We start from the raw sequence: 22147 nt of genomic DNA, 5'->3' as shown, positions 1-22147 counted from the left end.
AAAAAAAAAAAAAAAAAAAAGCCACAACAATTAAATGTGCACCTTCAACCTCCTCAGGCATGGCTGGACACCCCACTTGACTTCACAGAGAACCAGCATGGCTGTGTGGGGACGTTGACGTGCCAAGATTCTGCCCACCGTGAGACTGCTGGGAGGGCAGACGGGTAGGAGAGCCTAATGCAGGCTGAAGGGGTCTGGAAGGCTGGCTTTACGACACATAGTGTGTGGCTCTGCAGAAACCAGCCAGGACAAGAGATGGGCGTGGGCCATGGCAGGAAGGAGGGGGTGACTGGCCCAGGCCCCAGAAGGGGCAATGATGAGGGGCTGCAGCAGGATGATCTCTGGCTGCTGAGGGAGAACTGGGAAACCCCTGCCTCTGGGCACTGGGAATGATCTCCTGTCCCTTCTCAGTGGCAGAGCCTCCGTGAGAGGATCCCAGCAGGCGGTGGCTGCAGGCCCCCACGGGAAGGTGACTGCTGCCCGCAGGGCCTCCCTTGTCCTAGCAAAGGACCTCCCTAGCAAAGGACCTCCCTTTCTCCCACTCACCAATCCGCCTCTCCTCCAACAGAGACTTGATTTCCGCGATCTTGTCCAGAGCTTTCCGAAGGATGCTGAGGGCGGGGAGAAGGGAGAAAAAGGGTTTGGTTGACACACATAGCATAGACTTCATTTCCATTTTTTCTGTTTTGGGTCTCCCTACATTGCCCAGGCTGATCCCAGGCTCCAGCAGTCCCTCCTGCACAGGTGAAATGACAGGTGTGTGCAGTTTCCTATTCTGGTCAAGGTGGGCTGGGTTATTCAGACCAACCTCACTGGTGAAAACTAGAAATCTGCCTGGGTGTGGTGGCTCACACCTGTAATCCCAGCACTTTGGGAGGCCGAGGAGGGTGGATCACCTGAGGTTAGGAGTTCAAGACCAGCCTGACCAACATGGCAAAAACCCATCTGTACTAAAAATACAAAAATCAGCCAGGCGTGGTGGCGAGCATCTGTAACTGTATTCCCACCTACTTGGGAGGCTGAGGCAGGAGAATCGCTTGAACCTGGGAGGCAGAGGTTACAGTGAGCCGAGATCACGTCATTGCACTCCAACCTGGGCAAAAAAGAATGAGACTCCATCCCAGGGAAAAAAAAAAAAAGAAAACTAGAAATCTTCAGTATGTGTTTTTTAGTCTTAAGAACATAAAAAATAAGGTGGTAGAAAGCAGCAGGCCAAAAACTAAGAGAATACAGGATCCCAGAGAGAAAAGGACACAGGCAAGCGGCCTTCAGCAAACCCTGCAGAAAGGCTGCCAGAACCTCCTGAAATGAGGAGAGGGGCCCCAGGTCACGCAAGAGGAGAGGAGACTCTGGGGAGAGGTGTTGGCTCAGAGCAGTACTGGGTGGAAGGAACTCATCCTTTCTGAAAGGTTGCACCCAAAGACAGACCCCTGCATGGCCTTGCATCCCCAGGAAGCCTCTGTGAAGTTTATGGGGATTCCAAGGTGGCAGGAACCCAAGGAACCCAGCAGAAGCAAACACAGAGCTTTGTGAAGTCAGGCTTCTTCATCCTAAATCTCAGGGAATCTTCCCAAAGAGTATTTCCACAGCAGGGCTGGGTGCGGTGGCTCACACCTGTAATCCCAGCACTTTAGGAGGCTGAGACAGGGGTATCACTTGAGGTCAGGAGTTCGAGACCAGCCTGGCCAACATAGCAAAACCCATTCTTTACTAAAAATACAAAAATTAGCCCGGCATGGTGGCGGGCATCTGTAATCCCAGCTACTTGGGAGGCTGAGGCAAGAGAATCGCTTGAACCTTGGGGGCAGAGCTTGCAGTGAGCCGAGATCGTGCTACTGCGCTCTAGCCTGGGTGACAGAGCAAAACTCCATTTAAAAAAATAAGAATATTTCCACAGCAGTCAGCAGCACAAACTCCACCTTGGGTCATTTTGTTCTCCCCCGATACCATGGCAAACCCTGGTCCATTCCTCTGGCAAGCGCTTCTGAAATGACCCGGAGTTCTAAAGACCTTTGTGTGGCAGGAGGGAGACGCATAGGAACTGGGCATGATGCGGCATCTCGGGAGGTGTCCGGGGGTGCCCCAGAGCATAGGACTCATGGATGTCACCAGGCCAGGGCCAGAAGATGGAGGTAGGCCAACAGCAGCCAAAAAAACGCAGGGACAGGAAACAGCTTGCCTGCTGCGTATGATGCAGGGATGGCCCAGCCAGTGTCACCTCAGGCTGTGAGCACTGGGACCCCAGAAAGCAGAGAAGGAGCAAGAGCCACAGGGCCAAAGGGAACTCTGAGAGTCTCATCACTGCTGCCAGGCCTGTTTGGAGGACATAGTTTTATGCAGCCTGTCCTAAATTGTCTTCTGTGACGTGTTACTGAAGTGGCTTTCAAACCTTGGTGGGCATCAGAATCTCCTGGGGGAACTTTAAAAAATCTCAATTGTTTCATGCACAAATCACAAATGGATGCTAAAACTAGTGTGTTTGATATGAACGGGATAGTTACAGTCTCAAAGTATCTCCCTACAAGACACTTACTAATTATGCAACGGAGGCCAGGTGCAGAGGCTCACACCTGTAATCCCAGCACTTTGGGAGGCCGAGGTGGGTGGAATGCTTGAACTGAGGAGTTCAAGACCAGCCTGGGCAACATGGCGAAACCCCATCTCTACAAAAAATACAAAAATTAGGCAGGGTGGTGGCATGCGCCTATAGTCCAAGCTACTCAGGAGGCTTGAGGCAGGAGGATCACTTGAGCCCAGCAGTTTGAGGCTGCAGTGAGCCATGATCATGCCACTCCACTCCAGCCTGAGACCCTGTCTTAATCAATCAATCAATCACACAATGGAAAATAGCAGTATCTGATACAAGAGAAACATGGAAGTTACCACTTTAACCAATGGGACAGACAGCATCCTATGCCGTCTAATATGATCCACCAGAGATATCTCTTCTGTGCCAAAAGTGTAAAGCCTGAATCCTCCTAGTGAGGAAATGTCAGATAGTTAATACCAATGTTGGAGCTCCACCCCAAACAAACAGAGCCTCTGGGCACAGTCAGACTTGAGAACCAGTGTGTTCTCAAAGGAGAGGAATATAATGTTCAAGTTCCTAAAGTTACTGCAGTTTCACTGTAGAGATTCAAGGAAATAATGGTTTTAGATCATTTTATTTTTTATTTTAGTTTTTTTTTTTTTTGAGGCAGAGCCTCCCTCTATTGCCCAGGCTGGAGTGCACTGGCACGATCTTAGCTCACTGCAACCTCCACCTCTTGGATTCAAGGGATTCTCCTGCCTCAGCCTCCCAAGTAGCGTGCGCCACCACACCTGGCTAATTTTTGTATTTTTAGTAAAGATGGGGTTTTGCTATGCTGGCCAGGTTCATCTCAAACCCCCAACCTCAGGTGATCCGCCCACCTCAGGATTGCAGGCATGAGCCACTGTGCCCACCCGGCCTTAAGATCATTTTAAAAGCAGCAGTTTTCTGGAAGTGAAACTTCTCCATCTCAGAACCATAAAACCTTTAGGTCATCTGAGCATGACTTCCCAGCCAAGCTTACAGACACATGCCACCATGCTCAGCTAATTAAAACATTTTTTTGTAAAGACAAAGTCTCACTTTGTTGCCCAGGCTGGTCTCAAACACCTGGGTTCAAGTGATCCTCTAACCTCGGCCTCCCAATCACCTCTGTAATGCTGTGATTACAAATCTGAGCTACCCAGCCCCTGATATTCCTATTTTAATGACTCTGCCAAGGTTACAGAACCAGTAAATGGCAGTGTTGAGTCAAGCCTTGCCGCCTTCTGTAAAGGCGTTAGCAGCAGAGGTAACTGGAAGAGTGGGCCTAGCAGTGGGCCAGGAAATGCGGGACCCAAGGGAGACGCTGGGAGTAGCAATCAGCTTATCCATGGGAGGAAGGCAGGCTGGGGACTTGGTCCAAATGTGCTTGCAGCCTAGCGCTGAGGCAAGGAGGGAGCAGCGGCGGAGCGGGAGCACAGTACTCACTTGCACTCAGCCTCTGCATCGGCCTTGGCGGTTGTGTAGAGGCCACGCAGCTTTGTCCGGTAATAGGGAGAAACTGCAGAGGAAACATAGGGATCAGGATGCAGGGCCAGGGCAGGCACAGTAGCATGGCACTGCTTCCATGCACCGGAATCACACTCGCGGAGGCACAGAGAGGCCGTAGCTTCAGTCAGAGCTCTGCTGGCTCAGGAGTGCTCCCCAGACAGATGTCCCCAGGCTCTACGAATCCGCATTTCCATATGGTACAAATGCCATCCCTGCATCTGCGAGAGGACTGTCTTACCTTTTCCCCATCATGACACACACAGAAAATGATTTGTCAGGATCCAGAAAAACACAATTCTCAGAGTTACCCAGAGTAAGAAAGCCCCAGCCCCAGGATCTGACCACCTGAGGGCCTCAGGGTATATGCAGGGGCCGCCTGGGAACGAAGCTCCTTTCTAGAAAACACCAGCTAACTGGGGTGCTTGTGCGTTCTAAGGGCAAGGTTCCCTAGATACAGCCTCATTTCACTGCCTTTCGAATCCTCAGAGTGGAGGGATTTTAGTTCTTCAGGTCACCCAGATTAACGGAAAGCTGTCCCCCCTGCTGCATTTTGGAATATGCAGATACATGGACATCTATTTTGAATACAATGACCACCTCGGTCCCAGTCTTGGCCATACCCTCCCCAGCCCCATCTCATCCCCTTTCTCTCCTGAGCCCAGCTACCCACTCTTGTTCTCTGTCTGCATCCGCTCATGGGTCTTCTGGATGTTCACTAAGTTGTGTTCGCTCCGCGAACGCTCTTCCTGTAAGGAAAAGAGAAGCAGGACATGACGGTGGCCCTTTGTGCTGCTGTGGCACCCTGCGAGGCAGGCCAGAGTTCCCATCCCCAAAACATGGCCCTCATTTTCTTTTTTTTTTTTTTTTTAAGATGGAGTCTCTCTCTGTTGCCCAGGCTGGAGAGCAGTGGCGTGATCTCGGCTCACTGCAACCTCTGCCTCCCAGGTTCAAGCAATTTTCTGCCTCAGCCTCCCGAGTAGCTGGAATTACAGGCACGCAGCACTTGGCTAACTTTTTTTTTTTTTTTTTTTTTTTTTTTTTTTTTTCCTTTTTGTGGAGAACGGGGTCTCGCTGTATTACCCAGGCAGGTCTCGAACTCCTGGGCTCAAGCTATCCTCCCGCCTCTGCCTCCCTGAGAGCTGGGATTACAGGCGTGAGCCACCGCGCCCGGCTTTTTTTTTTTTTTTTTTGAGACGGAGTCTCGCTCTGTTGCCCAGGCTGGAGTACAGTGGCGCAATCTCGGCTCACTGCAAGCTCCACCTCCCAGGTTCACACCATTCTCCTATCTCAGCCTCCCGAGTAGCTGGGACTATAGGCGCCCACCACAACGCCCGGCTAATTTTTTGTATTTTTAGTAGAGAGGGGTTTCACCATGTTAGCCAAGATGGTCTCGATCTCCTGACCTTGTGATCTGCCCACCTTGCCTCCCAAAGAGCTAGGATTACAGGCGTGAGACACCGCAGCCGGCCTAATTTTTTGTGTTTTTAGTAGAGACAGTGTTTCACCATGTTGGCTAGGCTGGTCTTGAACTCCTCACCTCGTGATCCACCTGCCTCGGTTTCCCAAAGTGCTGGGATTACAGGCAAGGGTGCCCGGCCATGGACCTGATTTTCTAAATCCAAATTCAGGAGTTTAAGATGATTTTCTCCTTTGACTAATGCAAAAGCATTACAAAAGACATTAAAGGGCCTGGTGCAGTGGCTCAAGCCTGTAATCCCAGTACTTTGGGAGGCCAAGGTGGGTGAATCACTTGAGGTCAGGAGTTCACTTGAGGTCAGACCAGCCTGGCCAACATGGTGAAACCCCGCATCTACTAAAAACACAAAAATTAGCCGGGCATTGTAGCATGTGCATATAGTCCCAGCTACTCGGGAGGTTGAGGTGGGAGAATTGCTTGAATCTGGGAGGTGGAGGTTGCAGTGAGCTGAGATTGTGTCACTACACTCCAGCCTGGGCGACAGAGTGAGACTCTGTTTAAAAAAAAAAAAGAGGGCATTAAAGTTAAATCATAAGTGATATCTTTAACAATAGTCCTTTATCCAAGAGACAAAATCAATCTATACAGTCAATGCAATCCCCATCAAAATTCTAGCTGACTTCTTTGCAGAAACTGACTAGTTCATCCAAACATTCATATGGAAATTCATGGGACCCAGATTATCCCCAATCTTGGGGGAAAAAAAAAAAAAGAGTTGGAGAACTCACATTTCCCAATTTCAAAATTTACTACGAAGCTATGGTAATCAGGATGGTGTGGTACTGGCATATAGATCAACAGAACAGAATCCAGAGTCCAGAAATTGACACATACAGGTAGGATCAACTGATGTGGGGAAGAACACTGGTGCAATTCCTCCCGTATCAGTGGTCCTCGGAGCAGAGCTGTGACTGAAGATGCTAGAAACTGACATGGTTCCTAAGCAAGAAATTATGACTATGCTTTTTAGCCTTCATGTGAGAATTTTTAAGTGCCTGATGGATGGGTTGTGCCTTTACCACAACCTGCAAAATGAGGTTAACAGTGAACATAGCTGCCTAGTGCTCCAGACGGCCAATAGTCTATACCTGTGTGGCCCCACCCTATACAAATGGGAATGGATTGGGGTCAGCGGGGACACATGCTAGACTAGTACTGCTGCCACTGCAATCTGGACCAGGTACAGTGGCCAAAGCTAACATCCCTTCCAAAGGTGGAAAAGTTTGGGTGAAAACCAATCACAAATGGAGAGGAAAAATAGTAGCCGAGTTAACAGAACAAATTAAATGGGTTACGTGATGAGGGAAATCCAATATTGTATTCATACCTTAAGAGAGGCTCAGAGAGAGAGAATGCCATCTCTTAGGTCAGTTACACTGGGTGCCTGAAAGGGCGAAGCCCTGTGTCTGTCAGGACCACGCCTGCTTTTGGAAGCTGACGGGTGAGATGGGAGTCTGGGAACTCGGCGGCAGCTGGCTGAGGGACACCCTGGTTGTATGGGATGATGATAAACTAGTCTAGCTGTGGGTGACTGAATGGAATGCACAATCTGCCAGTATCTTTTTTTCCTTTATTTATTTATTTTTTTGAGATGGAATTTCGCTCTTGTAGCCCAGACTGGTGTGCAGTGGTGCGATCTTGGCTCACTGCAACCTCCGCCTCCCAGGTTCAAGCGATTCTTCTGCCTCAGCCTCCCTAGTAGCTGGGATTACAAGCGTGTACCACCACATCCGGCTAATTTTTAGTAGAGATGGAGTTTTGCCATGTTCACCAGGCTGGTCTCAAACTCCTGACCTCAGGTGATCCACCCGCCTCAGCTTCCCAACATGCTGGGATTACAGGCATGAGCTACCACACCTGGCCCTTTTTTTCCTTTATTTTACAATTCATTTGATTAATAAACTCTTCCTTAGAGCAGTTTTGGTTTACAGAAAAGCTGAGCTGATGGCACAGAGCTCCCGTACGTATACCTGCTCTGCCCTGTACAGTCTCCCCTATTGTTAACATCTTGCATTAGTGTGGTGCGTCTGCTACAACTGAAGAGCCGATACTGTTAGATAATTAACTACATCCATCCCCATGATGGTTAACTCCATGTGTTCTGTAGTTCTATGGGTTTGGACAACGCATCATGTTGCGTGCCCACTATCACGGTACCATGCAGAAGAGTTCCACTCCCTAAAATCCTCTGTGCTCCACCTATCCATCCCTTTCATCCTGTCTCTCCCAAGGCCCTGGCTATCGCTCATCCTTTCACTCTCTCTAGTTTTGCTTTTTGTTTACAGTTGGAATAGACAGCACGTAACCTTTCAGACTAGCATCTTTCACTTAGCAATGAGTGCCAGCATCTTCTGACTTTTACTCTCCAGGTTACGTCTAAAAAAGGATATCTTTTGGGAAGGAATTTCTGGGATCTACTCCTTCCTGGCTGTGTGGTACACAACTGCCAGCAAGCTGATCCCTGTGTAGCTATAAACCCTGATTATCGTGGGCAAAATATGGTGGGGCATGCCGATAGCCCAAGTGAGCTACAGGCACCAATATGCATCTCCCTTGTATCTGTGAAAGAAAAGATATCAAACAGGGGAAAAATGGCTTGTTTTTGTTTTTGAGACAGAGTCTTGCTTTGTCGACCAGGCTGGAGCGCAGTGGTGCTATTGCAACTTCTACCTCCCAGGTTCAAGTGATTCTCCTGCCTCAGCCTTCTGAGTAGCTGGAATTATAGGCATCCGCCACCATGTCTACGTAATTTTTTTTATTTTTAGTAGAGACAGCCAACATGGCAAAACCCCATCTCCACTGAAAATACAAAAACCATGACATGGTGGTGTGTGCCTATAATCCCAGCTACTAGGGAGACTGAGGCAGGAGAATCGCTTGAACCTAGGAGGCGGAGCTTGCAGTAAGCCGAGCTCACACCACCGCACTCCAACCTAGATGACACAGTGAGACTCTGTTTCAAAAAAAAAAAAAAAAAGTGTTTTTGCTTGCCTGAATTAATAGGGTGTAAGGAAAGATACGGGCCATTTTTGTTAGGTGCTAAAAATGTTCTGAAATTGATTGTGGTAATGGTTGCACAACTTCGTGAGTTGCGAAAAACCACTGGATTATACACTTTCAATGGGTGCATTGTATGGCATGTGAATTCTATCTCAGGATAGCTGTCAAACAAAATGAATCATGAAATCCTATACATGTAGAAAATCCAACAGGAATAATAGCCATACCCCAAATTCCCTTCCTCTCACCTTTGTTACATCATTTTGGTTCCTGCGTGTCCAATTTCTCTGAACACAAACGCCACCCCTACTTCACAGCTCAGCATCAAAGCCTGTGTTCCCATCTGGAAATGGAGAGTGGTGACTTCTTACCTGGGTTTGCTTGATCAGCTGATGGAGCTCCGTGAGAAGTTCTGCAATGCGGGAATCGGCAGACACGAGGGCCATTGTCTACAGGCGCGCCTGGTGGGGGAGTGAGGACAGAAGAGAACTCTGTTAGTGGCTGCTGTGGGCTGAACTGTACCTCCTCTAAAGATACATCAGGCCTGGAGGCTAACATTGTAATCCCAGCACTTTGGGAGGCCAAGGTGGGAGGATTGCTTGAGGCCAGGAGTTTGAGACCAGCCTGGGCAACACAGTGAGATCCCATTTAAAAAAAAAATTAAAAACTTGACCCAGCATAGTGGCACATATCTGTAGTCCCAGCTATTCGAGTAGCTGAGGTGAGTGGATCGCTAGGGCCTAGGGGGTCGAGGCTGCAATGAGCTATGATTGCGCCATTGTGCTCCAGCCTACACAACATGACGCTCTATCTCTTGAAAAGACAATAATAATAAGAAGATACATTGTAGTCCTAACTGTGGGACCTGTAATGTAACCTTGTTTGGAATTAGGATCTTTGCAGAAGTATTTAAGATGTCACTAAGATGAGGTCATTGTAGAATAGGGTGTGCCCTTAATCCAGACACACAGCCAGGTACAGATAGAAGCAGAGGCTGAACTTGGATAGCTACAAGCCAAGGGATGCCAAGGACTGCCAGCAGCCACCCAACCAGCCAGGAGAGATGCAGGGAGTAACAGCCCTTTCTGAGCCTCCAAGAAGCACCCAATCCCTTGTCTTTGCAACCAAGCTGACATCTTGATTTTGGAATTATGACCGCTAGAACTCTGATGGAATAAATTTCTCTTGTCTTAAGCCACCCAGTTTGCAGTAACTTGTTATGGCAGCCATAAGAAATGAATACAGTGGCAAGCTATCCTCAGATTCTCCTCCACCCTAATGATATGTTTGAATGTCATGTTTGACCAAGTCAAAGAGTCAAGGAGTCAATATTAAGTGCCTTAAAAAGACAGCATACTCTTAGCCCCTGCTCTGCTGCCAATATCCTGACAAATGATTCAAACATTTCTGGTATCCATATTTTACTCTGTAAAATGGGAATCATCTCTGCTATATTTTGGGAGATTCAAATAAGATTTTATATGAAGACACTTTCCAAGTCATAAAACACTGTTACTTTCTTATAGTGGGGAGAAAATTTTTTTTTTTTTTGAGACAGAGTCTTGCCCTGTCACCCAGGCTGGAGTGCAGTGGTGCGATCTTGGCTCACTGCAATCTCTGCCTCCCAGGTTCAAGCAATTCTCCTGCCTCAGCCTCCTGAGTAGCTGAGACTACAGGCATGTGCCACTACATCTGGCTAATTTTTGTATTTTTAGTAGAGATGGGGTTTCACCATGTTGGCCAGACTGATCTCAAACTCCTGACCTCAAGTGATCCGCCTGCCTCGGTCTCCCAAAGTGCTGGGATTACAGGCACGAGCCATCACGCTCAGCAAGCATGGGAAGAGAAATTAACTACTGTAAAATATCTCAATCAAGATTAATGTACTCTGATGAAAATAAAATGCTTCTGTACAATAAAAGATAATTAGGGCCGGGTGTGCTGGCTCATGCCTGTAATACCAGCACTTTGGGAGGCCGAGGCAGGCAGATCACAAGGTCAAGAGATCGAGACCATCCTGGCCAACATGGTGAAACCCTGTCTCTACTAAAAATACAAAAATTAGCCAGGCGTGGTGGTGGTCGCCTGTAGTCCCAGCTACTCAGGAGGCTGAGGCAGGAGAATCACTTGAACCTGGGAGGTGGAGGTTGCAGTGGGCCGAGATCACACCACTACATTCCAGCCTGGAGACAGAGCAAGACTCCGTCTCAAAAAAAAAAAAAAAAAAAAAAAGATAATTAGAACAAGAGTAAAAAGACAACCAAAAATAATCAAAAGTGTAAGTTAAAACTAGGTGAAAATAGACATATGCCTAAAGATAAAGGTATATTTGATCAAATAAGGGGAGATATTTTTAGGGTGCTAAAATTTTGTACAATAGCCTGCATCTTACAAAGTTTGTTCAGGCTGGGTGCAGTGACTCATACCTGTAATCCCAGCACTTTAGGAGGTGAAGGTAGGAGGATGGTTTGAGTCCAGGAGCTCGAGATAAGCCTGGACAATATAGCAAGACCCTGTCTCTATTTTTATTTTTTATTTATTTATTTTTTGAGATGGAGTCTTGCTCTGTCACCCAGGCTAGAGTGCAGTGGCACAATCTCTGCTCACTGCAAGCTCTGCCTCCTGGGTTCAAGCAATCCTCCTGCCTCAGCCTCCAGAGTAGCTGGGATTACAGGTACCTGCCACCTCACCTGGCTAATTTTTTGTATTTTTAGTAGAGACGGGGTTTCACCATCTTGGCCAGGCTGGTCTCGAACTCCTGACCTCGTGATCCACCTACCTCAACCTCTATTTTTATTTTTTTTTTAAATAGTTGTTCAACTAACACATCCTCCTACTCAGAGATCAGATTCACACTGAATGGAGCAAACTCTTCCCCGCACTTAATGAACTGCGAACCTCTCTCCATGTATTTATTCATATCTTCTTACAGGCTCTGTTGCTGTTATTTAAAAGTATAATAACATACAAACTAGGAATAGAGGGGAACCTCCTCAAACTGATGAAGGGCATCTATGAAAAACCCACAACGAACATCAGACTTAAAGGTGAAAGACTAAAAGCTTTCCCTTCAATCAGGAACAAGATGGGCATGGGCCCTTGTCATTTCTAGTCAACATTGTTCTGGAGGCTCCTGCCAGGGCAATGAGGCAATAAGATGAAATAAAAGGCATCCAGATTGGAAAGGAAGAAGGTCAACTATTTCTATTTGCAGATGACATGACCTTGTATATAGAAAACCCTAAGAAATCTACTAAACAACTATTAGGACTAAGAACAAGGTTAGTAACTCATAGCGAAGTTGCAGATACAAGATCAATAAACAAAAATCAACTGTGGCCAGGCCCCAGAGGCTCACGCCTGTAATCCCAGCACTTTGGGAGGCTGAGGCGGGAAGATCACTTGCAGCCAGAGGTCCAGACGAGCCTGAGCCCCCCTCCACTTTATACATTTTTTAACTTAAAAAAAAAGAAAGCTACAGTAATCAAGATGGTGTGGTACCGGCATAAGCAAAGACATCTAGTTCAACGGAATAGAACTGAGAGACCAGAAATGGCTGACTAATTTTCAACAAGGGCATCAAGACAAATTAGTGGGGAAAGAATAATCTTTTCAACAAATGGTACTGGGACAACTGAATATCCACGTGTAAAAGAATGAATCTGGTTCCCTACCTCAGCCCACATACAAAAATGATCTGAATAGATAGTTCTCCAAGGAAGACATATAAATGACCACCAAGCACACGACAAGATGTTCCGTATCATTAGCCATTGGGAAATGCAAGTCAAAACCACTGAAGACACCACTTCACACCTACAATGAAAAAGAGACAAGCGTTGGGAAGGAGGTAGAGAAAATGTATGAATGCATATACTGTGATATTATCCATACAGTGGAATATTACTTGACAGAAGAAAGAAATGAAGTACTGAGACACGCTATGACATGGATGAACCTTGAAAACATTATGCTAAGTGAAAGAAGCCATAGTCACGGAAGACCACATATTGTGTTTCCATTTCCATGAAATATGCAGAATAGCCAAATCCATAGAAAGCTGGGTGGGGAAGGGTTGGGAGAGAAAGGACGGTGACTATTAATGGCTATGGGTTTTTGTTTTGTTTTGTTTTGTTTTTGCCAGGTGATGAAAATGTTCTAAAATTGTGCTGATGGTTGCACAACTCTGAATATACTAAAAACCAATGAGTTGCACATTTTAAACACATGGTACACGGCCACCCCACTCACAGGCAAATATTAATTTACTTTTTGTCTCTTTAGATTTATGTAGTTTATACTTTTTTTTTTTTTTTTAATGAGACGGAGTCTTACTCTGTTGCTGAGGCTGGAGTGCAATGGCGCGATGTTGGCTCACAGCAACCTCCGCCTCCCGGGTTCAAGTGTTTCTCCTGCCTCCCAAGTAGCTGGGACTGTAAGCACCTGCCACCACGCCTCGCTAATTTCTGTACTTTTAGTAGAGACGGGGTTTCGTCATGTTAGCCAGGCTGGTCTCGAACAACTGACCTTAGGAGATACACCTGACCTTGGGTGATCCACCTGCCTTGGCCTCCCAAAGTGCTGGGATTACAGGCGTGAGCCACCATGCCAGGCCTGCACTTTCTTTTTATTGCTAAATAACATTCCATTGTTTTGCTATATCACATTTTACATGTCAATTCATGAGCTGATGGACATTGGGTTACATCCATTTTTTTGGCTATTATGAATAATGCTGCTATGAGCGTTGTGTACAAGTTTTTGTGTGGGCATGTTTTCTTTTTGTTTTTCTTACCTGAGACAGGGTCTCGCTCTGTTGCCCAGCCTGGAGTGCAGTGGCGTGATCTCGGCTCACTGAAATCTCTGCTTCTCTCATTCAAGCAATTCTCCTGCCTCAGCCTCCCAAGTAGCTGGGATTACAGGCACCCACCACCAAACCCGACTACTTTTTGTATTTTTAGTAGAGATGGGGTTTCACCACGTTGGCCAGGCTGGTCTCAAACTCCTGACCTTAGGTGATCCACCTGCCTCAGCCTCCCAAAGCGCTGGGATTACATGCGTGAGCCACCGCGCCTGGCCTTTCTTTTTTAACTTTAATTTTAGGCTTTGGGCCAGGCACAGTGGCTCACACCTATAATCCCAGCACTTTGGGAGGCCAAGGCGGGCAGATCACAAGGTCGGGAGATCGAGACCATCCTGGCTAACACGGTGAAACCCTCTCTCTACTAAAAATACAAAAAAAAAAATTAGCCAGGTGTCGTGTTGGGCACCTGTAGTCCCAACTACTCGGGAGGCTGAGGCAGGAGAATGGCATGAACCTGGGAGGCGGAGCTTGCAGTGAACCGAGATTGCACCACTGCTCTCCAGCCTGGGTGACAGAGTGAGACTCCGTCTCAAAAACAAAAAAAAATTTTTTAGGTTTTGGGGATACATGTGAAAGTTTGTTGCACAGGTAAATACGTGTCATGGGGGTCTGCTGTACAGATGATTTCATCACCCAGGTATTAAGCCCAGTACCCGACAGTTATCTTTCCTGCTCCTCCCTCCCCCAGTGTCTGTTGTTTTCTTCTTTGTATTCATGACATGTTTTCCTTTCTGGGTACATATCTATGAGTAGAATTACTAATGTGTGTGTGTGTGTTTTTAACGTACTACACTATGTTTATCTTAATAAGCACATTAAACATAAACTGTTTAGCCTTCTGAGGAGCTGCATGCTGTTTCCAACAGGGTGACAACCTTACATTCCCACCTGCAATGTGCGTTCCCACTCTGCATCTGCGCCAACACGTGCTATTGTCTCTCTCTGTCTTTTTTATTTTTGGCAGAGGCAGGGTCACACTATGTTGCCCAGGCTGGTGTCGAACCTGAGCTCAAGTAATCCTCCTACCTTGGCCTCCCAAAGTGCTGGGATTACACATGTGAGCCACCATGCCTGGCCTCTCTCTTTTTGATTACAGCCATTCTAGTGAGTCTGAAGTAGAGTCACATTGTGGTTTTGATTTGTGTGCCCCTAACGGTTAATGGTATTGAGCATCTTTTCATATGCTGTTGGCCATCTGTGTCTCTTACCATTTTAAAGTTTGGTTACTTGTCTTTGTTTGTTTGTTTTGAGACAGTCTCACTCTGTCGCCCAAGCTGGAGTGCAATAACTTCATCTCAGTTTACTGCAACCTCTGCCTCCCGGCTTCAAGCAATTTTCCTGCCTCAGCCTCCCGAGTAGCTGGGATTACAGGCACGCACCACGACACGCAGCTAATTTTTGTATTTCTTTTAGTAGAGACGGGGTTTCACCATGTTGGCCAGGCTAGTCTCAAACTCCCAACCTCAAGTGATCCACCCGCCTCGGCCTCCCAAAGTGCTGGGCTTATAGGTGTGAGCCACCGCATCCAGCCAGTTGTCTTGAGTTGTGTCCTTGGAAGCACATGTTTTTAATTTTTATGAAGACCAATTTCTTTTTCATTAGTTGCTTGTGATATTGATCTATGTTGTCCCACATGTATGACACTGTTTTTGCCACCACAGCTTCACATAATGCATTGTCATATAGAGAACACATCCCCTTAGAAATATTTAGAGATCTAGGAACAGAAGCCACCTCTGTGTCTCGGGTGGCGGTGAGGCCAGATGGTGGATCCTGGTGCCAGTACCCCCAGGGCTTGTATACCACAGGGAAGGGGTGGTTCGGACAACTGGACAACTGAAGTATGTTAGCATCAAGGTTGTGTGACCCCAGGGCAGGATTTCTGGTCAGTATGTACTCTTATACAAGGAACAACAGACAAACTGGAAATCTTGGAGTCCTTCCCAGAACTGGAATTAATCAGAAGTGAACATGGTGAATTAGCATCCAGGACGAAGTTGCTTTAGCCTCACTAGTCGCATTAGCTAAAACCACACAAAAGAATAAAACTGGAGTTTAGATCACAGATTGGAAGTGGATAAATCTGAGCATGAACAGCATGCAGGCTGTTGCTAAAGTCTTGGGAACTGATGAGGCTAGAGATTATCTGCTAAGTGAGGAAAAAGTAAAGAACCCCAGTGAGCCATAACAAAGAAAGTGAAGGTGTGGACAGAAGATGCAAGCTCAGTGGCAAGATCAGGGAAGGTGTGGATTGGCACAGAAAAGGTTCTTCTCTCCCGCTAAAGCAGGAATTCTGGCTGAAACTGTTATAGGGAGTTAGATAGGCACAAGCGGGGCAGGAGAGGGCTCTCCCCCACCCACTAGGAATATTGGGTGATGGTTTGGCAATCATCACATTGCCTCTCTAAAAGTGATGAATTGGCAGCTGCTGCCAGGGAGAGGCCATTTCCTGATGGTCCACACCTGATGCACTAAAGTGTTAATTGAATGCAGTCACCAGAGAGACGCACCTTCCCCAGCATGCACATTAAGAGACCAAATGGCAGAGCATGGCCTCCTGGGGGCACATCACCAGAACAGGGAAGAAAGCCTCAGATGGGCATCCGTACTTTCTACACACCGTGTGTGTGCCCACCTCCCAAGGGTAAGGAGTGCACTGTGCATGTAGACAGCTCACTGTGAGGGAATAATCATGGGAAAGGGGCCAGCCTTGGTCCTAGAACGTCCTAGGATCAAGGTTAAACACCACACTGGATCTCAGTGCCCACATGGGTCACCTCCAAGTGTATTTCACCTTTCTTTCCTGTTCCGAAGCTTCTTAATGAACTTCCACTCCTGCTCTGAAACTTGCCTCAGTCTCTTTTCCTGCCTTGTGCCCGAAACGAATTCTTAACAGGCAGGAAGTCAGGTTGTTGCAAACCCGTACAGATGTGCTGTTGGTAACTCAGATACCTTCCCCCCCTAACAAAACCACTGGCCTGCCTTGCACATGCCCGCACCTGAGCAAACCCAAGCAGATGTGCTGCTAACTCAGATACCTTCTGCCCGGAACAAACCACCGGCCCGCCTTGCACATGCCCGCACCGGAGCAAACCCGTACAGATGTGCTGCTGGTAACTCAGATACCTTCCGCCTGGAACAAACCACCGGCCCGCCTTGCAGATGCCCGCACCTGAGCCCTATTAACAGCCACACCACTGGACAGGGTTTACTTTACATGGCACCGTCACAAACAGCAAGACGTGCTGCAACCACGCAGCCAGGTCGTCCGGTTAGCCTTCCCTTAGCACACTTCAAACCTTCTCTCTCCTCAATATCCTTGCTGCTGCCCTCAGACCCAGGCCTGGGTCCTATTAGCTGATATCTGAGGTTCCTACTTCACTCAGAAGGGAAGCCGTTCACCTTTATTCCCACCATCAAAACTACAAGCTCTGTAGAGCAACGCCTGTCACCTCTGCCTTCATCCTAAAGAGGGAAAAACGGTCCCTCATCTCCCCTCCGACTGTCAGGTGATCCTTTCTCCTCTACCAGTGAACAAGCATACTTGAGGAGAACTCATCTCGAAAAAACACAAAAGAGCTTCCGATCCCCTCTAGAGGCCCCCCACCTGTGTTCCTCTTCACGGCAAAACTTCTTCCCTAAACTGTGCAGGGATCCGCAGCTGCTTCCTTGTCCCCACTTCACTTTCCAACCCACTTCCCTAGCTCTGTCCTCACCAGCCTCTCATCAAGAGAGCCAACAGCCCCTACAGGGGAAGCGTGAGTGCCCTCTCTGCTTCTTCCAACGTGGCTTCTGATCTTGACATGGTGCTACCTGCTTCTCCTCTGGCTTCAGGGCCTCCCTCCTGGCAGTTCGCCAGCCACCCACCTCCAGCTCCTCCTCTGGGCTGGAGCCTGGCCATCTCTCATCCTCCCCCCGGCCAAGGTCCTCACCCCCACTTCCCGGCTGTGTAGTGCCATCTCCCAATCTGTATGTCCGTCAAAGGAAAGTCACAGAAGGGATGAGTAACAGCACCAAATGCTACAGAAGAGGACTCAGAGGGGTCTCCCAAAGCTGAGGAAGTCACTGAGGACCTTGGGGAAAACACTTTCGGTGGAAGAGACAGAAGCCAACACACAGGAGGGGGAGGCGAATGCAGGAAGCAAATGTCGGTTACTGTATCTGGAAGCAGGGCTGGGGGACCAGCAAGCAGGAAGGGCTATGGGAGGTGCTGAATGGAGGAAACTGACACAGAGGAACGTGACCATGTGGCTGGGGAAAGTTTTATGCTGAGAAGCCAGGGACAGAAGAGGGGGCTGTGTGAGAGGAGGTAGGCTCAGCGAGAGACAGGCTCTAGCACTGGATCATACCCAGCGACACCTCCCCGGCTCAGCTGACATTCCTTCTGGCCTGTCCCCTCTACACTGTCTCAGACACACAATCTTGCTGCCTCCCCACTCCTACCTGTAAAGCCCCTTCCCTCAGGCTCAAGACTGCGCTTGCCTGACTAGTCCTAAATAAACCACACTTTTCTCTTGCTTGATTCTTCCTAGAACTGACGTGGACTCTGCAACACACCTTTAGAAACTGGCCTTCTACCAGGCACAGTGGCTCATGCCTATAATCCCAGCACTTTGGGAAGCCGAGGCAGGTGGATCACCAGAGGTCAGGAGCTCCAGACTAGCCTGGCCAACATGGTGAAATCCTGTATGTACTAAAAACACAAAAGTTAGCCAGGTGTAGTGGCAGGTGCCTGTAATCCCAGTTACTCGGGAGGCTGAGGCAGGAGAGTTGCATGAACCCAGCAGGTGGAAGTTGCAGTGAGCCGAGATTGTGCCACTGCACTCCAGCCTGGGCAACAAGAGCTCCATCTCAAAAAAAAAAATACAAAAAGGCCAGGTGCGGTGGCTCACACCTGTAATCCCAGCACTTAGGGAGGCTGAGGCGGGCAGATCACGAGGTCAGGAGATCAAGACCATCCTGGCTAACACAGTGAAATCCCATCTCCACTGAAAATACAAAAAATTAGCCGGGCATGGTGGTGGGTGCCTGTGGTCCCAGCTACCAGGGAAGCTAAGGCAGGAGAATGGCATGAACCCGGGAGATGGAGTCAGCAGTGAGCCGAGATCGCGCCACTGCACTCCAGCCTGGGCAACAGTGCAAGACTCCGTCTCAAAATAAAATAAAATAAAAATAAAAAAAAGAAGAAACTGACCTTCTAGCCAGCTGCTATTGGTGTATCTTTTCTTCCCCAACAGACTAGAAGCTCTCAGGCAAGAACAGAAATCTCTGCTTTCATCAGTCACCACTCATTAGTAGCGTCAGGGATGTAGCAGGAACTTTTCTAATTTTCACTACTTCACAACCCAACTCTCTCCTTCCCTGACCCCCTTCTCCACAGTTAGGTCCACTTTGAATTTCCTTACATTGATTCTTCCAAACTTTTTTAAAAAAGCATAGGCTTGGCTGGGTGCAGTGGCTCACGCCTGTAGTCCCAGCACTTCGGGAGGCCAAGGCGGGTGGATCACTAGAGCAGGAGATGGAGACCATCCTGGCTAACACAGAGAAACCTCATCTCTACTAAAAACACAAAAAATTAGCTGGGCATGGTGGTGGGCACCTGTAGTCCCAGCTACTCAGGAGGCTGAGGCAGGAGAATAGCGTGAACCCGGGAGGTGGAGCTTGCAGTGAGCCGAGATTGCGCCACTGCACTCCAGTCTGGGAGACAGAGCTAGACTCCGTTTCAAAAAAAAAAAAAAGGTGTAGGCTTTTCTTGGCTTCTGCAAGCTACCACATCAACTATGAACTACATGGTACTGACTCCCAAATCGATCCCCAGCCCAGAGGGCTTCCCAAAGATTCAGAAATTTTTTTTTTTTTTTTTTTTTTTTGAGATGGAGTCTAGTTCTGTCGTCACCAGGCTGGAGTGCAGTGGCGTGATCTTGGCTCACTGAAACCTCCACCTCCCTGGTTCAAGCGATTTTCTTGCCTCAGCCTCCCAGGTAGTGGAATTACAGGTGTCTGCCACCATGCCCGGCTAATTTTGTATTTTTAGTAGAGATGGGATTTTGCTTTGTTGGCCAGGCTGGTCTTGAACTCATGACCTCAGGTGATCCACCTGCCTCGGCCTCCCAATGTGTTGAGATTACAGGCGTGAGCCACCGCACCTGGCCAACAACAGAAATTTATTGCTCACAGTTCTGGAGACTGGAAAGTACAAGATCCAGGCCCCAGTAGATCTGGCATTGCTCTCCGCTTCAAAGATGGCGCCTTCTCACTGCATTCTCAACATGGCAGAAAGGGCAACACAAGTCCCTCAGGGCTCTTTTATAAGGGCGCTAACCCCATTCTTGAGAGTGGAGCCCTCACAGCCTAATCACTTTCCAAAGGCCCCATCATGTTGGGGATCAAGTTTCTTTTTTTTTTTTTTTTTTTTGTGACGGAGTCTCGCTCTGTCGCCCAGACTGGAGTGCAGTGGCGCAATCTCGGCTCACTGCAAGAAGTAGCTGGGATTACAGGTGCCCGCCACCACGCCCGGCTAATTTTTTGTATTTTTAGTAGAGGCGGGGTGTCACCGTGTTAGCCAGGATGGTTTCGATCTCCTGACCTCGTGATCCGCCCGCCTGGGCCTCCCAAAGTGCTGGGATTACAGGCTTGCGCCACCGCGCCCGGCCTAGGGGATCAAGTTTCAACATACAAATTTTAGGGGAACACAAGCACTCAGACCACAGCATTCAGCTCCTGAACCTCCAAAAGTCATGTTCTTTTTACATGCAAAATACATTCAGTCCACCCCAATGGCCCCAAATAGAAACTCATTCTAGCATCAACTCAAAAGTCTAAAGTCCAGAGTCTCATTATTATCTATTTTTTTGTTGTTGTTGTTGAGACGGAGTCTCGCTCTGTCGCCCAGGCTGGAGTGCAGTGGCCGGATCTCAGCTCACTGCAACCTCCACCTCCCGGATTCAAGCAATTCTCCTGCTTCAGCCTCCTGAGTAGCTGGGATTATAGGTGCACACCACCACCAAAGCTAATTTTTGTATTTTTAGTAGAGATGGGTTTCACCATGTTGGTCAGCCTGGTCTCGAACTCCTGATCTCAGGTGATCCACCCGCCTCAGCCTCCCAAAGTGGTGGGGTTACAGGTGTGAGCCACCACGCCTGGCCCCTGTCAAACAACTTTGTGTGAGCCTACTCCTCATTCTCTTTTGCTTTTAAAAATCTGCTTCTAACAAAGGCAAAACAGAGCACTCCCCAAGGCAACTTACAAGTGTGTCCCAGGCTGCAGTCTGCAACCTTGGCCCAAATGAACTCTACATTAATTTTGCCTAGGCTTGTTCCTTTAGGTCAACAGGCACAAACCCAAATCAGCCAAGTTCTTTGCCACTTTATAATAAAGATCACCCTTCCCCCAGTTTCCACTAACATGTTCCTCATTTCCATCTGAGATCTTATCAGAATGGCCTTTACCATCCATATTTCCACCAACATTCTGTTCACGCCCTCTTAGGGCATCTCTCAGAAGATTGAGGCTTTCTCTACAGCTCTCCTCCTGTGCCCTCACCACATCTGTGCTTAATGACCTGTTCATGACAATGCAGACTTTTTCTAGTATGAATGCCTTATCTCTTTCAGCCTCTACCCACTACCCAGTTCCCAAGCTGCTTCCATATCTTCAGGTATTTGTTATAGCAGCGCCCCACTTCTGGTACCAATTTGTCTTAATCCATTTGGCTGCTGTAACAAAATACTTCAGACTAGGTCATGTATAAACAACAGAAATGCATTGCTCTAGAGGCTAGAAAGTTCATGATCATGGTGCCAGCAGATCTGGCATCTGGTGAGGGCTTGCTCTGTGCCTCAAAGATGGCACCTTTAAAACTATGGGCTATACGTTTCTGTTGTTTATAAATATCCAGCCTAAGGTATTTTGTTACAGCAACACAAATGAACTAAGATACTCCCTCACTGGTTGAACATCTCTATCCAGAGAAGACCCCAAATTACTATGCTCAACATGGATATTCCTTATACAGTTCTACTTCTCTATGGATAGAAATTTTCCATAATAAAAATAATATTTTAAAAATCATATTGCAGTTAAAGCCTTAAAAAATAAATAATACTTTATAAAGTCAAGAAAATGAAAAGAAAATCAGTGTGTCCAGAAAATATTCTAAAATTGGATTATGGTAATAATATTGTTATAATTGAATATACTTAAAAAGCCAATGAACTGGTGTGGTGCGGTGGCTCACCCTTGCAATTCCAGCAGTTTGGGAGGCCAAGGCGGGTGGATCACTTGAGGTCAGGAGTTTGAGACCAGCCTGGCCAACATGGTGAAACCTCGTCTCTACTAAAAATACAAAAAAATTATCTGGGCGTGGTGGTGCACACCTGTAGTCCCAGCTACTCAGGAGGCTGAGCCTGGAGAGAGGATTGCTTGAGGCCGGGTAGCAGAGGTTGCAGTGAGCCAAGATTGCACCAGGCTGGTCTTGAACTCCTGAGCCCAAAGTGATTCGCCCACTTCAGCTCTGAAAAATGTTGGGATTACAGATGTGAGCCGCCACGCCCAGCCCCACATAATTTCTTATCTCCATGCTTGCCCTATGTTCACACCGTTCCCTCTATCTGGGACATCCAGATCACTCCTAATCCTCTCAGTTAACTACTTAATCTTTAAGATCTAGCTTAGCACCAAGTCACCTCCTCCACTGATCACAAACTGAAACTCCCAGTCTCCTAGGTGGGGTTAAGTTGCCTTT

The 22147-nt window shown here is 47.7% G+C and overlaps 1 protein-coding gene across 1 annotated transcript in view; it reads right to left on the bottom strand.

The window, feature by feature from the left end:
• The window catches only part of LOC105505632 (SAGA-associated factor 29 homolog), a 116505-nt gene that overhangs the window by 71960 nt on the left and 22398 nt on the right, over window positions 1-22147 (bottom strand). The window contains exons 2-5 of the mRNA XM_011933508.1: window positions 8912-9001; window positions 4734-4809; window positions 4001-4073; window positions 547-611 (exon numbers count right to left, since the gene is read on the bottom strand). Of these exons, the coding sequence (XP_011788898.1) occupies window positions 547-611; window positions 4001-4073; window positions 4734-4809; window positions 8912-8986 (289 nt within the window). The 5' untranslated portion in view covers window positions 8987-9001. The remainder of the gene's footprint in view (window positions 1-546; window positions 612-4000; window positions 4074-4733; window positions 4810-8911; window positions 9002-22147) is intronic.

The sequence above is a fragment of the Colobus angolensis genome, unplaced genomic scaffold, assembly GCF_000951035.1.
Source record: "Colobus angolensis palliatus isolate OR3802 unplaced genomic scaffold, Cang.pa_1.0 Scaffold128, whole genome shotgun sequence".
NCBI classification, from domain to species: Eukaryota; Metazoa; Chordata; class Mammalia; order Primates; family Cercopithecidae; genus Colobus; species Colobus angolensis.
Note: the sequence above shows the minus strand (reverse complement) of the source record. Positions and strands in the feature narration are given on the sequence as shown.